General features: G+C 41.2%; 1 protein-coding gene across 1 annotated transcript in view; it reads left to right on the top strand.

Annotated features, from left to right (window-relative positions):
• The first annotated feature begins 1,584 nt into the window (after positions 1-1,584).
• Positions 1,585-16,490, top strand: part of sptbn4a (spectrin, beta, non-erythrocytic 4a) — a 36,198-nt gene continuing 21,292 nt past the window's right edge. The window contains exons 1-7 of the mRNA XM_061703296.1: positions 1,585-2,516; positions 12,217-12,480; positions 14,159-14,392; positions 14,486-14,575; positions 14,655-14,933; positions 15,011-15,141; positions 16,238-16,442. Coding sequence (XP_061559280.1) covers positions 2,394-2,516; positions 12,217-12,480; positions 14,159-14,392; positions 14,486-14,575; positions 14,655-14,933; positions 15,011-15,141; positions 16,238-16,442 — 1,326 coding nt within the window. The 5' untranslated portion in view covers positions 1,585-2,393. The remainder of the gene's footprint in view (positions 2,517-12,216; positions 12,481-14,158; positions 14,393-14,485; positions 14,576-14,654; positions 14,934-15,010; positions 15,142-16,237; positions 16,443-16,490) is intronic.

The following is a 16,490-nucleotide window of genomic DNA, read 5'->3' as shown; positions in this document are numbered from 1 at the left end:
ATGAAATAACCCCAAAAAAATCAAATACAAACTTGGATGATGTGCGGATACTTGCTTGAACTTGCTGGTGTAAAATGCATGTTTCCGCCTCTAGATGGTGGAAGGAGGCTACAGAAAGTGTTTGGTATTAGCAATTAGCACAGACCTGAAGTTCTCCTTGCAATATGTGAATTGCATGAAAGCTGTTTTTTGCAGTTGCATGAAGTATCAGATTTTAAAAAAATTTAAAAAATAAAAAAATAAAAAAGTTATGTCAAGGTGAACACAAAAGGTTTGCAAAACAAAAAATTTGTGTACTTGGTTGCCATCCAAACATATTTTAACAAACAAGATTGACAAAAACCAGAACATTGGATGGAATAAAAAAAAAACTCCAACAAATACACTTTTTTTTATTTTCATTACATGATTCATTTTTAATTATTTTTTCTTTTTAAAAAAATCCATTGCTAAAAACAAAAAGAATACCTCCAAAATACACTCAATCATTGCACCAAAATCACTATTTACACACTTGCATCTGTTTTCTTCAGAATTAATTTCAAAATCCCAAAGTAGAACTATATCTTATTTAAGGGGGGGGGGTGTATAAATCAGTGTAGTTGTCATGTATTCTCATGTCAATGAATAGTTAGGGTCATTTCTGCACTTGTATCACTTGAAGGGAAACACATTTAAATTGTGCAACTCGCACAAATTTGATGAAGCTGTCTATGTCTTTACCGTTATGCACTTTTGTCTTTCTCGTTAACGTATTTCAGTGGGCCACCACCGTTTGCCCTGTCAATAAGGATTGCCTTTACTATGAATGCCTAAAATTTTAATTCAACAATAACATTTGGAAAATAGGACTTTAAGCGTGGCTGTCTTCAGAATGGGAGACATGTCCAATTATTAAACCAAAGCGGCATAAAAACAATTGCTAAATTAATTTTTTTTTTGTCTTCACCGTTATTGGTAAAACTATATGAAAATAGCACATATACAAACAATTGTTTTGCAAAAGTGATGAAACAGTGAAATGTGTGCATCCAGTGACTAATTACGGCCCATACAGTTGTTGTTGTTGTTGTTGTTGTTTGTGGCAAGGGGCTCCCATTGCAGGCTGTCTTAAAGCAGCGGTGTGAGCACTGATCCAAATCAGTCAGCTGCACTGTTGCTCATGTGTGCACGCAACCTCCTTCCCTCTCATTCACTGCTTTCCACTGACCCCTCCTCCATCCCAAATCCTGCTCCTGCTCCCGAGTGCAGTCATTTCTAGTGCAGCGAAATGTCCCTGGTGACACTGAAGGATGACGCAGGCTCTTACCTCCATTCTGTTTATCACCACCCCAGCACTACCTCCCAACACTATCTTTTACCTCTTCCTCTTCTTCCCACATTTTTCCCCTTTAACATTCCCTCTTCCTGCCTCTCTCTCCTGAACTCTCACATGATACCTCTCTCTCTCTCTCTCTCTCTCTGCTCTGCTCTGCTCTGGCACTGCAGTGCTGATTGTGATTGCACACACACACACACGCACACACACATGCACCCACACAGAGCGTTGCTGAGAGGCAAGGACTGCAGCAGCATGCACCAACCGCGGCAGAGCTGCTCGGGAACATGAGAAAGGCGAACTGAGGCGAGAATGTTGTGTGCTGTCTCACGTCAGCATGCATCATTGCAGCAGCGGTAATGATGCATTTCAAGAGCAGATAGCTTATGTTCTCCAGCCTCCTCTGCACTGCCTCTGCATCCTGTCCTCCCTGCTCCTCCCACTCAAACTCTTCCTCCTCCTCATCCTCCTCCCGTCTACTGCTTCACTAGACAGGACTATAGATTGACCGGGACTTGCCAGCGGTGGATGATCAGGTTTGCTCCGGCTGGAAGATTCCTCTGTGGCGATGTTACATCTGCACCGATTCCTGGATTTTAATTGACATTTGCGGCTAGAAGATAACTGACCACCTGCAACGTAGCTTGGATGTGTGTGTGTGACTCCTAAACAGCATTGCCATTGGTTCATTTCCTTGGTTTTGCTGGTTGCTTTTGCCTTTCGTGGCTAGCAGGCACTGCAGCATCAGGACCGCAAGACCGATGAAGTAGTAGGGCATGAGGACCCAGGGCGATCCAAACGAAGGGCTTGAGTGCGTCCATTGCTACCGCTGCTGAGGTGCTTTTCTTGATTCTTTTTTTTTTTCTCCAGAAAAAGAGTGTCTGGTGGGGGTGGGTGGTGAGAGAAAAGGTATCCAGGCCCCTGCAGAGCCCAGCGGAACAGGGTGGCTCGTGCATAGAAGAAGCGAGCAGGACGTCCTGTGGGAAAGGGCCGGCTTGATCAAGCATTGGCCTCCTGATGGTGGCTATTTTTGTCTCCCCTAGCTGAGTGAGTGGGACAGCGGGTGGAAGAGAAGATGCTTATGGCCCGAGACACGGCGCGAGATGAGGCTCAAAAACTACACAGGAAGTGGCTGAAGCACCAGGCCTTCATGGCAGAACTGGCCCGGAACAAGGAATGGCTGGCCAAGATAGAACAGGTGAGTGGATGTGTTGCAGGATGGAGAGGTCACATAGATAGAGCAGGTGAGTCAGAGGGAGGTGGGAGTGGGGTGCCATGTTGATAAGAACACATGTCTGAATTGCCTTAGAAGCGAGGTGAAATTGGGAGAGGTGTCATAACTCATTGATCATTGTTTTATGACATGGCAAAGGGGGCATCCTGAATAACATTCTCAAGGTTATGAATGCTCAGCTCGCTTTACACGTTCACAGAGCTTTTGCCACTCTCGCAGTGATGTAAAGAGTACAATTGCGTCGGTCCATCGTTTAGCTTAGCAACACGAAAAACCTTTGCGGCAGTGGCGATCGTACAGATAATGTACTTTTTTTTTTCCCATTTGAACTGTTATTCTATGGTCATATAGAAAGGCAGGTTTTATTTTAAAGACAGAACTGTGTTCCCATCATATGCCATCCTATCTACATAATGCAATATCCTCTCCCTCGCCGAAGCTAAGGGGGCTTTTGACATGTAAATGAGCTCAATTTGCACTCCTTGTATTCCATGTTGCAGACATTTTACTTGCATTCGAGGAATAGCATTCCCAGTTTAGAGGAGCTGAGGATGTTCTAGTTTGAGAGTGTTGGTCCTGCTGATATGGAATTGGTTTGTTACTTGATCATGTGATTTGTAATGTAAACTCTTCAACATTCGTCTCTTCATTGAGCTCTCTCTATTGCAGTCGTATTAAGATACATTTGATTTCATTCATGCAAAAATCTGTTAGAATATGATGATGCGTTCTTGGGATGTTTGAGCTCATTCTTTATATATCCATCCATCCATTTTCCGCACTAGAGTTGCTGGCGTGCTGGAGCCGATCCCAGCTGATTCTGGGCGAGGGGCAGGGTACACCCTGCACTGGTTGCCAGCCAATCGCAGGGCACATAGAAACAAACAATCATTTGCACTCGCATTCACACCTACGGGCAATTTAGAGTTTTCAATAAACGTACCGCGCATGTTTCTGGGACGTGGAGGGAAACCAGAGTACCCGGAGAAAACCCACGCATGCACGGCCACAACATGCAAACTCCACACATGCGAGGTCAGATTCGAGCCCGGGTCCTCAGAACTGTGAGGCAGATGTGCTAACCAGTTCTACGCCATGCCACACATTCTTTATGTACTGAAATATAAATCTATTGTATGTCCAGGTACTTAAATTTGTTACTTTCTACTTACTGCATAAAATAATACAATTGATTGTAATCCTCTTTACACATTAATTTACTGTTGTCTCCATTATTAATTATTCATGAGCTAGTGTAAGTAATTATATCCATGGTCCTTGAAGACAAGTCCTACTACTGTTGCCTCATGTACCTAATGTTGGCCATTTTGGCTGTCTACAAAAGAAATGCATTTCAAGAATAAGCTACTGCAGTCTTGACCGACCCGCGAAGTGAATCGGTACTGCCACATAATTTCATGTAGCCCACCAAAGATTAAAATATGTGGTTTATAGAACACTTATTAATAAATGTTCTACAACTATAGTCTAGAAATACAGTGTACATGGAGTTGATTATTTCACGGCAAAGTCATTTTTTTAATATTTGGCATACAATAGCACAATCGTCAAACAAAATCTTACGTTTTGGTTAATTTTAGTCTGTATGGTTAAATCTTTATGACTGGAACTTATCTTTATAACACATGCGCCATAACTCTGTAGCCTATGATGAAAACAGGTTCGACAACTCTGGTCTAGACACTCAAAAATATATGATTTATTTATTTTAATCTACGTTCTTTTTCAACAAGCGAGAAAAGCGTCGAAAAGTGTATAACCTCGGGAGTATGTAGTTGAAATGTAACAGTTTGACAACAACAAAAATACAGTACCCCACTTGCCTCAAAAATGGTTTGTTCCACACAATCCCTCCCACTTCTCGCCAACCTGGCTCTTGAGTGCACAGAGTAATACGCTGCCTTCCAGTGATGTACAGTCGTGGTGCAAGTACCTGGCTAAAACCAGGATACGCAGCACATTTATTAACTTCTACCACTTAATACCAACACGCTCCAGAGCGCACGCTCCTCTGCTATATGACTGGCTGCTGCATCGCGGGAAGGTCAGGCTATGCTGACCACTCCAAATGTGTATCACATTTGGACCAAATAAATACAATCAAAATTGTTACAGGAAGGTTTAGGTTGGGTTGGGTTAGTGGGATTCATAACGCCGCCATACTGAAGTCAGATCATTATTTTCCCTCCTGGAAACAGTAGGGCGTTTCATGTGGCTGCCATTCTGCGCCTTCGGCCCCTCCGACCACCACCAAACATCCAACCACATTCATTCTTGGCATGAATGTCTTGCCCAGGGACACAACGCAGTCTGTTCACTCTGGTCGCAGGGCGTAAACTGACCCTCTGCACCACACCACCCAAAAGTGTTCACTTTCACACTTTTGCGTTCAAAGTATGCACATAACGCAATTTCTGTTAATATGTTTTACATGTCGTACATTGCATTTCATATAAAATAGGTTTTATTTTTGGTATTTAGTACTCACTATAGCGGGCTGGTTTACTCGAGAAAACATGTATGTAGAGATGAGTTGTCTTTCCCTCGAAATTAGTGGGGTGACAATATGTTGGTTTTATATAAATCCAATCCATTCTTCTTTTGCTGTGGCTTCACATTTAGATAACCTTCGTCAGCTCATGATATTGCATAATCACGGTGATCCCTGCGTGAGTGGAGCATTGTCACTGCATTGTGGCAACAGAAATGTGAGTGGGTACCCTTATTAAATACAGAATGAGCTGGTGATAAACGCATGCGAGTTAAATATGTCCGCGGAAGCTCAGCATCTGTCTGCTAGCACCCTGATCAAATGAACCAACTGCTTTTATGGACAGTAATTGAAGAAAGAAGCAAATGAGAAAATACGGAGTATGTCGGTGTTTTTCTCCTTTCATTTAGAAGAACATTTGTGAGGTCATGTTGGAGGATCCATTCTAGTTCATTCCAAAGGTTGCTCTGAGAAAGCCCTTTTACACTAAACTCGATAGATGGTTTATGCTGTGGACTAGAGTCATGCTGGAACAATAAAAGACCTTCTCAAAACTATTCTCACAAAGATTGATTATTTAAGAGATCCATACATGCATAGATTTTCTGTAGCGTGGTCCACGCTGGGTCGATCTGAGCTGGATCACCCGACTCTATGGCCGAGAGGATTGGTACAGCTTGGATTGGTCAACAGTCAATCCCAGGGTACATTTAGACACAGTCGCACACAATTTTACACCAATGGGCAATTTAAAGTCTTCTATGAACCTACCGTGCTTTTTCGAGGGCAACATGGAAGCCGAAGCACCCGGAGAAAATCCGCAGATAGATGAAAACAACAGTTACAGTGTGAGCACTGACCCTGTGCCAAGCCTTACCTCTGGCACAGATGCCAATACTTTGTAAATAAAACGACATAGCTGGCCTGAAGAAATAGACCAGCTCGATATTTGCATATGGAAACAATATCAATCCTTCTTTATTTATATCGTTGGAACAGGTACATTTAGGGACAAATACCTTATGCAATACTAATGCGTAAGACACCTTTCAAGGGTTTTTGTTTTGGAAATTTAGTTATGTTATATTAAAATTGAATGTCAGACGAGAGCACAAACTTCAATGCCAAACGCTCAACAAAACTGCAAAAAAATAAAAAATAAAAATTGTAGAACATCAGCGTTGTTTGTTCCCGGTACATGACGATGACAAAGAGAATGATATTTTGCCTTGAACAGTGAAAGTAATTTCTCTATGCGCAGCTTTCAGACTCAGAATCCTTCATTAATCCCAAAGGGAAATTTGCATGATTCTGTTAATTTTTATACCATTGTTCACCAAAATGGAATAAATTCTTCACTGGCCCATGTGTCACCTGCATGCACCTAAACACCAGTTGAGATTTAGGTGGGTTAAACCATCGAATTAACTATAGTCGGTCATCTTTGGTGTTTCCTTCACCCACTACTGATTAAGTCTCACTTATTGTTGTTTTTGTTTAAATGGCTTTGATGCCAATATAGGAGTAGCACTTTGAAAGATGCATTGGCGAGCTGCAAAGGCTCATCAGTTTTAGATGCTCAATATAATTTGAACTGTAAATGTGTTTCATTACTGTGCAGTCTAATCCAGTATGATTTCTTTCATTGTGGTATAGTTGTTATCTGCAATTGACTGGTGGCATGTACAGGGTGCACCCCGCCTCTCTCGCAAAGTCAGCTGGGATAGGCTCCAGCTCACTTGCAACCCTAAGGAGGATAAGCATTATAAAACATTGTATGAATATTTACGGCATCATCTAGTCATCCAGTCCCAATTCCTGATACTGGAAATGTGATATCAATGTCAGTATAAACTGATTACTGGTCATCCTGTGTAAGGTTGCATGAGCCTGTTGTAAACCACACAACACTTTTTTTTAAAAACGTAGTAAGATTGTCCTGTAATGGCTAGCATGGTGGAATAATAATTAGCAGGTCTGCATCACAGATCTGGGTTTGAACTTCCATCGGAACATCTCGGTGTGTAGTTTACAAATCCTTCCCAAGCTTTCATGGGTTTTTTCTTTATATTCATGCTTCTTGGTTTAATTGAAGACTCTAAATTGCCCATAGGTTTGACTAGGAGTGTTAATAGTTGTCTATATGTGCCCTTCCGGGGACTGACGAACATTCAGGGTGTACCCTACCTCTTACCCGTAGTCAGCTGGGACAGGCTCAAGTTATGTGTGATCCTAATGAGGACAAGTAGTATGGATGGATGTTTTTGCCCAGGTCTCAAGTGTGCATACTGTAAGTGGACTCAATGCCATATCTGCACACAGACAGGAGGTGAAAGAAATACCAAAAGAAATGATTGACGACCAGTTCAAAGTCTACCCTACATCCCAAAGTCAGATGGATTAGGCTCTAGCTCACCCATGACCCAGAACAGCATAAGCGATCGAAAATAGATAGATGGGTGGATGGAAAAATTGCAAACAGAAGATGATCAGTTAAGTATATATTAGAATACTGATATAAAGTTAATCTTAGTCAATATACTGTACAATGGAACCTTCTGGGATGTCGGTTAGCCTAAAATTTTGCGACAAGTTTTCCCATAAAGGAAATAAATACAAAATATATACGTACTGTATTTCAGATTTTCAGGGTCAAGCTGTCACCATCATAAAACATTTATCAACTGTATGTATCACACATTAATCACTGTGAATAATAAAATGAAAAAAAAAAAACATCAGTCCTGACTTTACGGACAAACGACAACAATATCTAATGTCTTGCACAGGTGGGCTATATCTCAGGTTGGGCTTCGAGAATCGAGAACCTATTGGAACCGGGACTAACATTCCGGTTCTCCCGGAATCGTTCAAATTTTCAAAATGTGGTTCCCAGTTTCGATGCCTACAGTCCGCCAACCCTGAAGAAGAAAGTTGTGAAAACCAACAAAGAAGCGATGAAAACCAACGAAGAAGAACATGCACGAAAATGTGCCTGTGGCCAACGGCAGCGGTGAACAGAAGTGTTAACTGCGTTAAAATAAATGACCAGTGGCCTCAGTGCAACACTTGGAATAAGATTATATTGTGCTAAGGAGGCTTTCACAATGTGTAGAAGTCTGACGTGCTCCCTTCCACGCTGAGCCTCAGTCAAAGTCAAATTGGGTGAGTGAAACAATAAAATACGTCTCTGCCAACATTGAGGCAGCTAACAAGTTAAACGGTGGGTTGCACTCTTGCACTGATGGTTTTTTGCATTTATTTTAGTCTTCAAACCAACGTCAGAGCTGATGATAGAGACCAAAATAAAATATAAATTACTTCACCATACTGGAAAGAAAGTAGAAACAGTTGCATTACAAGCTTGACATTGAGCTAAAACTTCACAATAGGTCCAACGTGCAACTTTACATCACAATGAATTGGGACAAAATTCACAAAAACGTTGTCTCACAGTATCACAAACACTAACCTTGTGTCTCATCGGTTGGTAGGTAAAGGAATCAAGGATTTACAGAGCATTTGGTTCCATTCATTACTTTTTTTTTTGCTGTCTCGTTTTACTTTGTGAAATTATTTTTCGTGTCACAATGCTGAGTTACAGTGCGTACCCTTCAAAATTGAAGACCACATACTTAAAACAGCAAGGCAAGTTAAAACCTGCACATATAAACCATTTGACGATTAAAAAAAGGCACAAATAACTATTGTAACAATGCTATATTTACCTTTTAGCTGAAAATATAATTAATGAATATTAAGTCAATTGGGTTAGTTCCACACTCATTGCCTTTTAGTTCACAGGTTTGATATTAATACTGGTAATATAGAACCCCGACTCAAATGTTCATTTGAGATTATACTGCAGGCTGCTAATAAAATGAACTTTATTTAAACCACGCACACCTTTTTGAGCCAGCCCCCTAAAAGAATCATAATCGAGAATCGGAATCGGGACCGGACTAGAATCGCTCAAATTCAAACGATGCCCAACCCTAGCAATATCTCACTGTGTAACCTTCTTAATGGTAACACAAGTGTTAAAGCAAAGTTAACTACTGTTCTTTTCTCACATTCTTCTCTTAACACCTCTCGTGTCGTTAATTGTACAACCTCAGAGGCATTCAACATTTGAGGTTTCACTGTGAGAAATCATCACAAGACACTGGCAGAAACAATGTTGCCTACACAAATTACATCGGTATCTGCACTTGAGAGTAACATTGTAACTTTTCCTGTTCCATATATATATATAGTGTGTGTGTGTGTGTTTGTATATGTTTGTGTGTGCATCGTGTGCTTGTGTTGTCTTGCCACTACAATGACCCAATATTGTAGGAGAACAACCTCAAACAATATTGCACATTTGGTTACTTGTGAGCCATTATGTTCAAAAGTAGGTCAATGACATGACAGCAAGAAAACTCTATCTTGTTCTTCAGTCCAGTGACTTATTCGCAAAATGTTTTAAAGCTGAGTGAAGCAGAGAGTTGCGGTTTGGGTAAAAATCGAGTTATTCGTCAATGTCAATAATTATATTAAAACTTTGGCCACGGTCAGTGTAACAATTACAACCATCAATGGAAACCAAATGTGTTAAGCCGCAGTTGTTAATTAAAAAAAAAAAATAGTATGTTAGATCAATGTTTCTTTATTTTGATTTGCTATGGTGACACATCTTGCTTCCTTATTTGGTCTTTATACAACAAAAACATGGGACATAAAGCCTACTGATATTTGACCTTCTTGTTTTAAACAGCTCAGCCATTGGGTGTGTAGTGTACACCTAGTAACTACACTTTTGTGGAACTGTCAAGGGTTAATTTCTCACTCAGTGTGCTGTAAACAAGCGCCATGTGGCAACTCCAAGGTGTAGTCTACCTTTAGCCCGAAGTGAGCTGGGATGGGTTCCAGATTCCCATCACCCTGAACAGGAAAATTGATGGCTTTAAACAGCCACAAATTGTTTTTGAGTTGCTTCATTCCTTAGCTCTTTGTTTAGCTGTGGTTTGATACACAGGCAAATGTTTTAATTATAGTTTTATTAAGCATGGGCAAACACAAATGTCCCTGCTGTTATTTAAAGCTCTTAAATGCCACTTTGGCTCCAAAAGTAATTGGACAATTATCAGTACATTTTGTTTATGGACAATGTGGACTAAAAGAGAGACACACAGAGTTTGTGACATGGTGTTGCTTTTCTGTCTTCAGTCGGTGTAAATACTTTTGTCAACAAACAACAACAAAAAACAGCTCTTACATAACTCCAACTGTACTGCTGCATCAGCATCACAGGAAAGCCTGAAGAATTTCGCACAGTATCATACCGCCATGTGGATGCTATTACGACATTGTGACGTGGCAGACATAACTGCTTTGAAGAAGAAAAACTCGCAGATGTTCATTGGATCCAACTGCGTAAAGGTTTTGCCCACAGCACGGCACACCCGCAGCCCGATTCCCGTTCGACAAACCTTTGATTCGCATACCTCCTTTCCTCTTTTACTCTGCCTTTCCTCTCCACCACCCCATCTCTGGTTTCGTCTCCTCTTGCCTCTGTGTGTCAGTAAAGCCACAAGAGGAGGGAGACCACTTTCTGCCGGCTCTGCATTATGAGATGGAGAATGAGGCTTAGGGATGTGAGAGAGACTGAGCACAAGCAGAAGTTGAACAGAGAGGCTGTGCCAAGAGGAGGAATGCAGCACTGCATTATGGAAGCCATAGAATAGATACAGTAGTCCAGCTCCACAGCAAAATTACAGAAGCAATGCCGGGCTTTGATTGTTTTGATCTGATGCACAGAATGTTAAGGTTATTACCATATTTCACATTTCAGGAATTCTTAAAGATGGAACATTTCCATGGGAATTACCATTTTAGAGAATTACAGAGCTAAATTGGTCAGGTGCAACTGTGGCAAATTACAGGTTTATCTATAGCAAGGCACTGTAATATTACAATAAAACATCTTAATATTAGTCTTAGCTAAAATGATTTGTAAGAATTTCAAGTTCCATGACCACAGCACACAATTTACTGCAGACTCTTGAGGCCACACCCACTTTATGACCGTATGTGAATACACTGTGAATTGCTCCATCATGTCATAGATGTTTAAAAAAAAACCTGCATGCTACAGCAGGAGTATTGAGGCCACTGCTGCATTTGGAATCCGCACACTACATCCATTTTAATCTGTAAAATGATTAAAACACTATTCACAAATAAAACAATGCATTTAAAAAAAAACACACACGCACAATTTAGGCAAAACTAACGTTCATTGGAAAATTTCTAGTTTCCTTTTGCAACACTATGAAGAGCTCATCATGAAGAGCATAATATGAAAGTATCACTGACATCAACAAGCAGATCAAATCAGTGTTTCCGGTCAAATACTACAGACGTTTATACTAGAAATATCAGCTCGACTGATACAAAAGAAAATGCCGGATGCATTGATTAGAATGCATGTCTTCATTCGGATTCTCTCACAAAAAGAGAGAGAGAGAGCAAACGAGGAAAAGCTCAGGTACAGGACATAAGAGAGGTGTATTAGACTTACCCTGCACGATTTGTAGGTCAGCCCGAGGCCAAACTTTGCTCTATTCCTGCTTCTTTGCAAGCAGGAAGTTGCTGCCTTGGCATGGAGCAGTTTTATTCCATGTTATTTCTGGCTACAGAGCTGATTTTATCTACTGCCTATTTTCTTTTCTTTCCCCAGTCCAAACAATGCCATATGTGCAGTGTACAGATCAAGGTTAGACTTTGAGCTTCGCCAGCTCCCATGCTAATGATGACTCAATGAATGTTTGATTTTCAGTGTAATGGAATAGAATGATTGACACTGCATACGTTGAAAATGCTTTATAGCCTTCTCCAGATGTAGTGTTTCATCTTCTCCATATCTGCTACTGAGAGAGACAGCAGCTCATCCCATAAGAACCGTCCCTTGAAGCTATAGCTGACATTAATGCCGTGTACAAGGGAGAAACAGAGTCACTCAGCCAAGAAATGAGAGTCTCACATACAATGCATATTTTAAACTAAATAAGGCTAGCAGTGTTAGCACTGATACAGTGATTTGTATCAATCTGTGTTGTCAGTGTCGCCCCTATCAGTTTAACAACTGTTCCTGTTTTCCTTCCTTAGGAAGGCCAGGGGCTGATCCAGGAGAAGCCGGAGCTGCGCACAGTTGTGCAGCAGAAGCTAGAAGAGATCAGAGAGTGCTGGTCTGACTTGGAGACCACAACCAAGGCCAAAGCTCGCCAGCTCTTTGAGAACAACAAGCCGGAGCCGGCAGTGAAGAGCTACTCGGACCTTGACAACCAGCTCTCCCACTTGGAGCAGCAGCCCCCCCAACTGGAGCAGGCACATCATCTGCCCACATTCAATGAGCAGCTCCAGAAATTTCAGGCAAGAATAAAGGAAAATATGGCCCACACTAAATATTAGAAAAAATATATTATTGCACCGTGTTTCAAAGTATTATGCAAATGATATTTGGCTACGATTTTCCTAAATAGTCGAAGCAAATGACAGCATAATTTTCAAGTCATCAATCGTTCGAGGAGACATTGAATGTTTTTGATCAAACCTGCCAATGACAACTGTATTTATTTTTTTTAAATAAGGAATTTAAAATGCACTTTTCCAAATTATTATGCACAACAACGTTTCAAAGCAATTTAGGATGTTAAAGAATTTAAAATAGTTATATGTTCAATTTGCAGCATTAGGAGCTTGCTTCACAATTCGTGTATCCTTTGAACATGTGAATTTTGCTTGAAATTTTTTTTTCAAGATGTCAGAATAGCATTCCAGAGCTGCTGTTTTGATGTCAACTGCCTCCCACCCTCATAGATGCGCCAAAGGTTCTTCATAGGGTTGAGGACAGGGGAGGATGTGGGCCACACAATGAGTTTCTCTCCTTTTATGCCCATAACAGCCAATAATGCAGAGGTATTCCTTGCAGCATGAGTTTGTGCTTTGTCATGCATGAAGATGATTTTGTTTAAGGAAGCATGGTTGTTCTTTTTGTACTCTGGAAGAAAGTGGCCATTTTCACACCTTTAGGGACCTAAAAGGGACCAACAAGCTCTCGCTGCATGATTACAACCCAAAACATGACTCTGCTAACTCCTTGCTGACATCCCAGCCTTGTTGGGACATGGTGGCTATCCACCAACTATCCACTACTCCATGCATATGGACCATCCAGACTTGCACGGCACACATCAGTGAACAATCTCATGCTGAAAGGAATACTTTTGCATCATTGGCTGCTATGGGCATAAAAGGAGATAAACTCATGGTGTGGCCCCCATCCTCCTGTGACAACATCCTGATTGACGACCTACCGAGCCTCCTCAAGTAAAAGATCTATCAAGGCGGTAGGCAGGTCGCATCCAAATAGCAACTCTGGGAGGCTATTCTGACATCCTGCAAAGAAATGCAAGCATAAAGTCATCCAAAAGGATGTAATAATTGTGAAGAAGCTATCAAATATGATGTTACAATGTAACTTGACCTGTTAAGATGTTTTGGATTGAAATAGGTTTTTATTTCATTAAATATGACCTGCTAATTCTGTAACTCAACAAATGACTTTTTGAGTTCTTTACAACCTGTGAGATGTTTTTAAACTGCGTTGTTTGTAATAATTTGGAACAGTGTATTTTTTTTTTTTTTTTTGTATTAAAAATACAGTTTCCATTGGGAGGTTTGTTCAAATCCTTCAAATTATATTCTAAAAGTTGATGACTTGAAAATTGTGTTGACTGTCCCATGGACTATTGAGCAAAATCAAAGAAAAGTTATCATTTGCATAACAATTTGGAACAAAGTCTAAAATCAATATCGTGTTTGTGGCGCATGCAGAAGACACATTCCAAAACACAAATAGCCACCTAACCCTCCACCCCCCAACCCTATCTTTCTCCACCACCCCCACCCCCGTTGACAATTGTTTTTCAAGGGCGAAAAACTTCAGTCAATACATTATTTGTACGTTTTACATTACATACATATGCAACAATTCCGTTGAACATTTACCTTACTTTAGCTGCAACTCTCCTGTATCGTTTTGGCATAGGCTATGGAGTCTCAGTTTGGGGACATTTACAAGGATGTGGAGGAACTGGGTAGCTTGCAAGGAGTTTGCCTTCCCCAGCGAGGTCTGATGGCAGGTGACAAGGAGGGTGCTGAGCAGTCAGGCATGGCAGAGACCCGCATCGTTCGCCTCATTGAGCCCCTGAAGGAGAGACGCCGCATCCTGCTGGCTTCCAAAGAGATGCACCAAGTCGCTCAAGACCTGGAAGACGAGATGGTTAGCTCATCATCTTCTCATTTTTAAATATTTGTTACCATTCCCACATGTGCACATTGACTAAATGCATTATCTTGTTTGATTATTTAATAGCTGTGGATTCAAGAGAGGCTTCCCCAGGCGTCATGTAAAGAATACGGACGTAATCTCCATAGTGTGCAGCAGCATGTAAAAAAAAAACAGGTGAGTATCACAAAGGTCAATTCTAAGCTAAACGTAGACCTAAACCCTTCCTGAGATTTACCTGAGATCGGTCTTTCAGACTCTCCAGAGGGAGTTGGCAGGGCGGCGGGCTCGTGTTGAGGAGGTTCTAGACAGGGCGGGAATTATCGCATCGCTGCGCACTCCTGAAGTGGAGTTTGTGCGTGAAGGGGCTGGCCATGTGCGGCAGCTGTGGGAGGTGTTGCAATTGGAGCTGGAAAGGAGATCTGTGATGCTGGATGCAGCACTGCAGGCTCAACAATACTACAGTGAGGCAGCCAAAGTGGAGTCCTGGTTGTCAGGTCAGAAGCTGCAGCAGGCCAATGACGAAAAAGGCACGGTACGGACAACGCTGGCAGTCAGTTCATTTTTAAACCCACTACTCCAGTACACAGACTCACTTCTGATCGTTTTCAGGATGAGGCGAGCACCCTGCAACTGTTGAAGACTCACCTGGCTCTGGAACAAACAGTGGAAACATACGCAGAGACTGTGGGCATGCTGTCCCAGCAATGCCAGCAGCTGCTAGAGCTCGGACACCCAGAGAGGTGTGACATGACTCATCATTTCACTTGCTGTTCACCTATCAAGCTCAGTTCATAGCTTTAGAAAAAAAAAAAATAAAAAAAAAAAATCTATTTTTGTTTTAACTAGAACGGTATAGCAGTGGAATACACATGAATTATAGTCAAGATTTTCTTTGTGAAACACAGTTCAGTTTAACTGGCATCATGTTCAAATGAACAACGGTATCTAAGATCTAGGTATCTCATTCTTCAATTTGGATCTACAGTAGGTGTCTGTAAAATAATGCAAATGCGAGTTAACAGTTTTATTTGAGATGCAGGTGGTTGTAATGTGCACCAAAGGGCAGGGCTATGGGCAGAGTTACACAGTGTTGGATTCAGTCCGCCTCAAAGTCGAGCGGTCCCGGCTTTGAATCTTGGCTCAGGCCTTCCTATGCGGAGTTTGCGTGTTATACCCATGCATGAATGTGAGCGTGAAAGTCAGCTCGGATAGGCTCTAGCTCACCTGTGAGGCTAATTAGGATAAGTGTTTTGGAAAATGGATGAATGAATCGATGTGTTGGATTCCATTATACTGTATTGTGCAATTTGGTCACAGTACTGTGAACAGTCAATGTGTAATGTAAGAAAAAAGCTAATTAATTAGTCCATCAAATCAATGGTCTCTATTGCTGACTTCATAATTGAAAACTTTGTTGAATAACTTTAAGGATGAGGCAGTTAGTAAATTCCCAAATTATCTTCTCATAGAGCCTCTATCCCTTAATTTGATAAGCAGAATGGATCGATGGATTTTATAGAACACGAAATTGTACAGTTACGAAGAAAAAGTGCAGTACGTTATATTGTACAACCCCGATTCCAATGAAGTTGGGACGTAGTGTATTCAATTAAATATAGGTTGAACATGATTTGCAAATCATTGTATTCTGTTTTTATTTATGTTCAACACAACATCCCAACTTCATTGGAATTGGGGTTGTATGTATAACATCCTGAACAATTGCTGGATACCTGCTCGGTCGGGCACATTGTGGTCATCTCCAACCGTGCATTTCTAATTGTAATACCTTATAATAAGTGAGTTTGTGATCTGGTATTGTTATTTTTTCCTCAGTGAGCAAATCACCAAGCAGCAGTCCCACATAGACAGACTGTATGTGTCTCTGAAAGACATGGTGGAGCACAGGAAAATCAAGCTGGAGCAGCAGTACTGGCTTTATCAGCTCAATAAGGACGTAGAGGAATTAGAGAAATGGATCACTGAGCGAGAGACTGTAGCAAGCTCTACCGATCTTGGCCAAGACCTGGAGCATGTTACGGTGAGAATTCAGATCACTGCAGTTTTACGCATTGGTCTTCACTAATTA

This window comes from Phycodurus eques, chromosome 17 (assembly GCF_024500275.1).
Source record: "Phycodurus eques isolate BA_2022a chromosome 17, UOR_Pequ_1.1, whole genome shotgun sequence".
In the NCBI taxonomy this organism is placed as follows: domain Eukaryota; kingdom Metazoa; phylum Chordata; class Actinopteri; order Syngnathiformes; family Syngnathidae; genus Phycodurus; species Phycodurus eques.
Note: the sequence above shows the minus strand (reverse complement) of the source record. Positions and strands in the feature narration are given on the sequence as shown.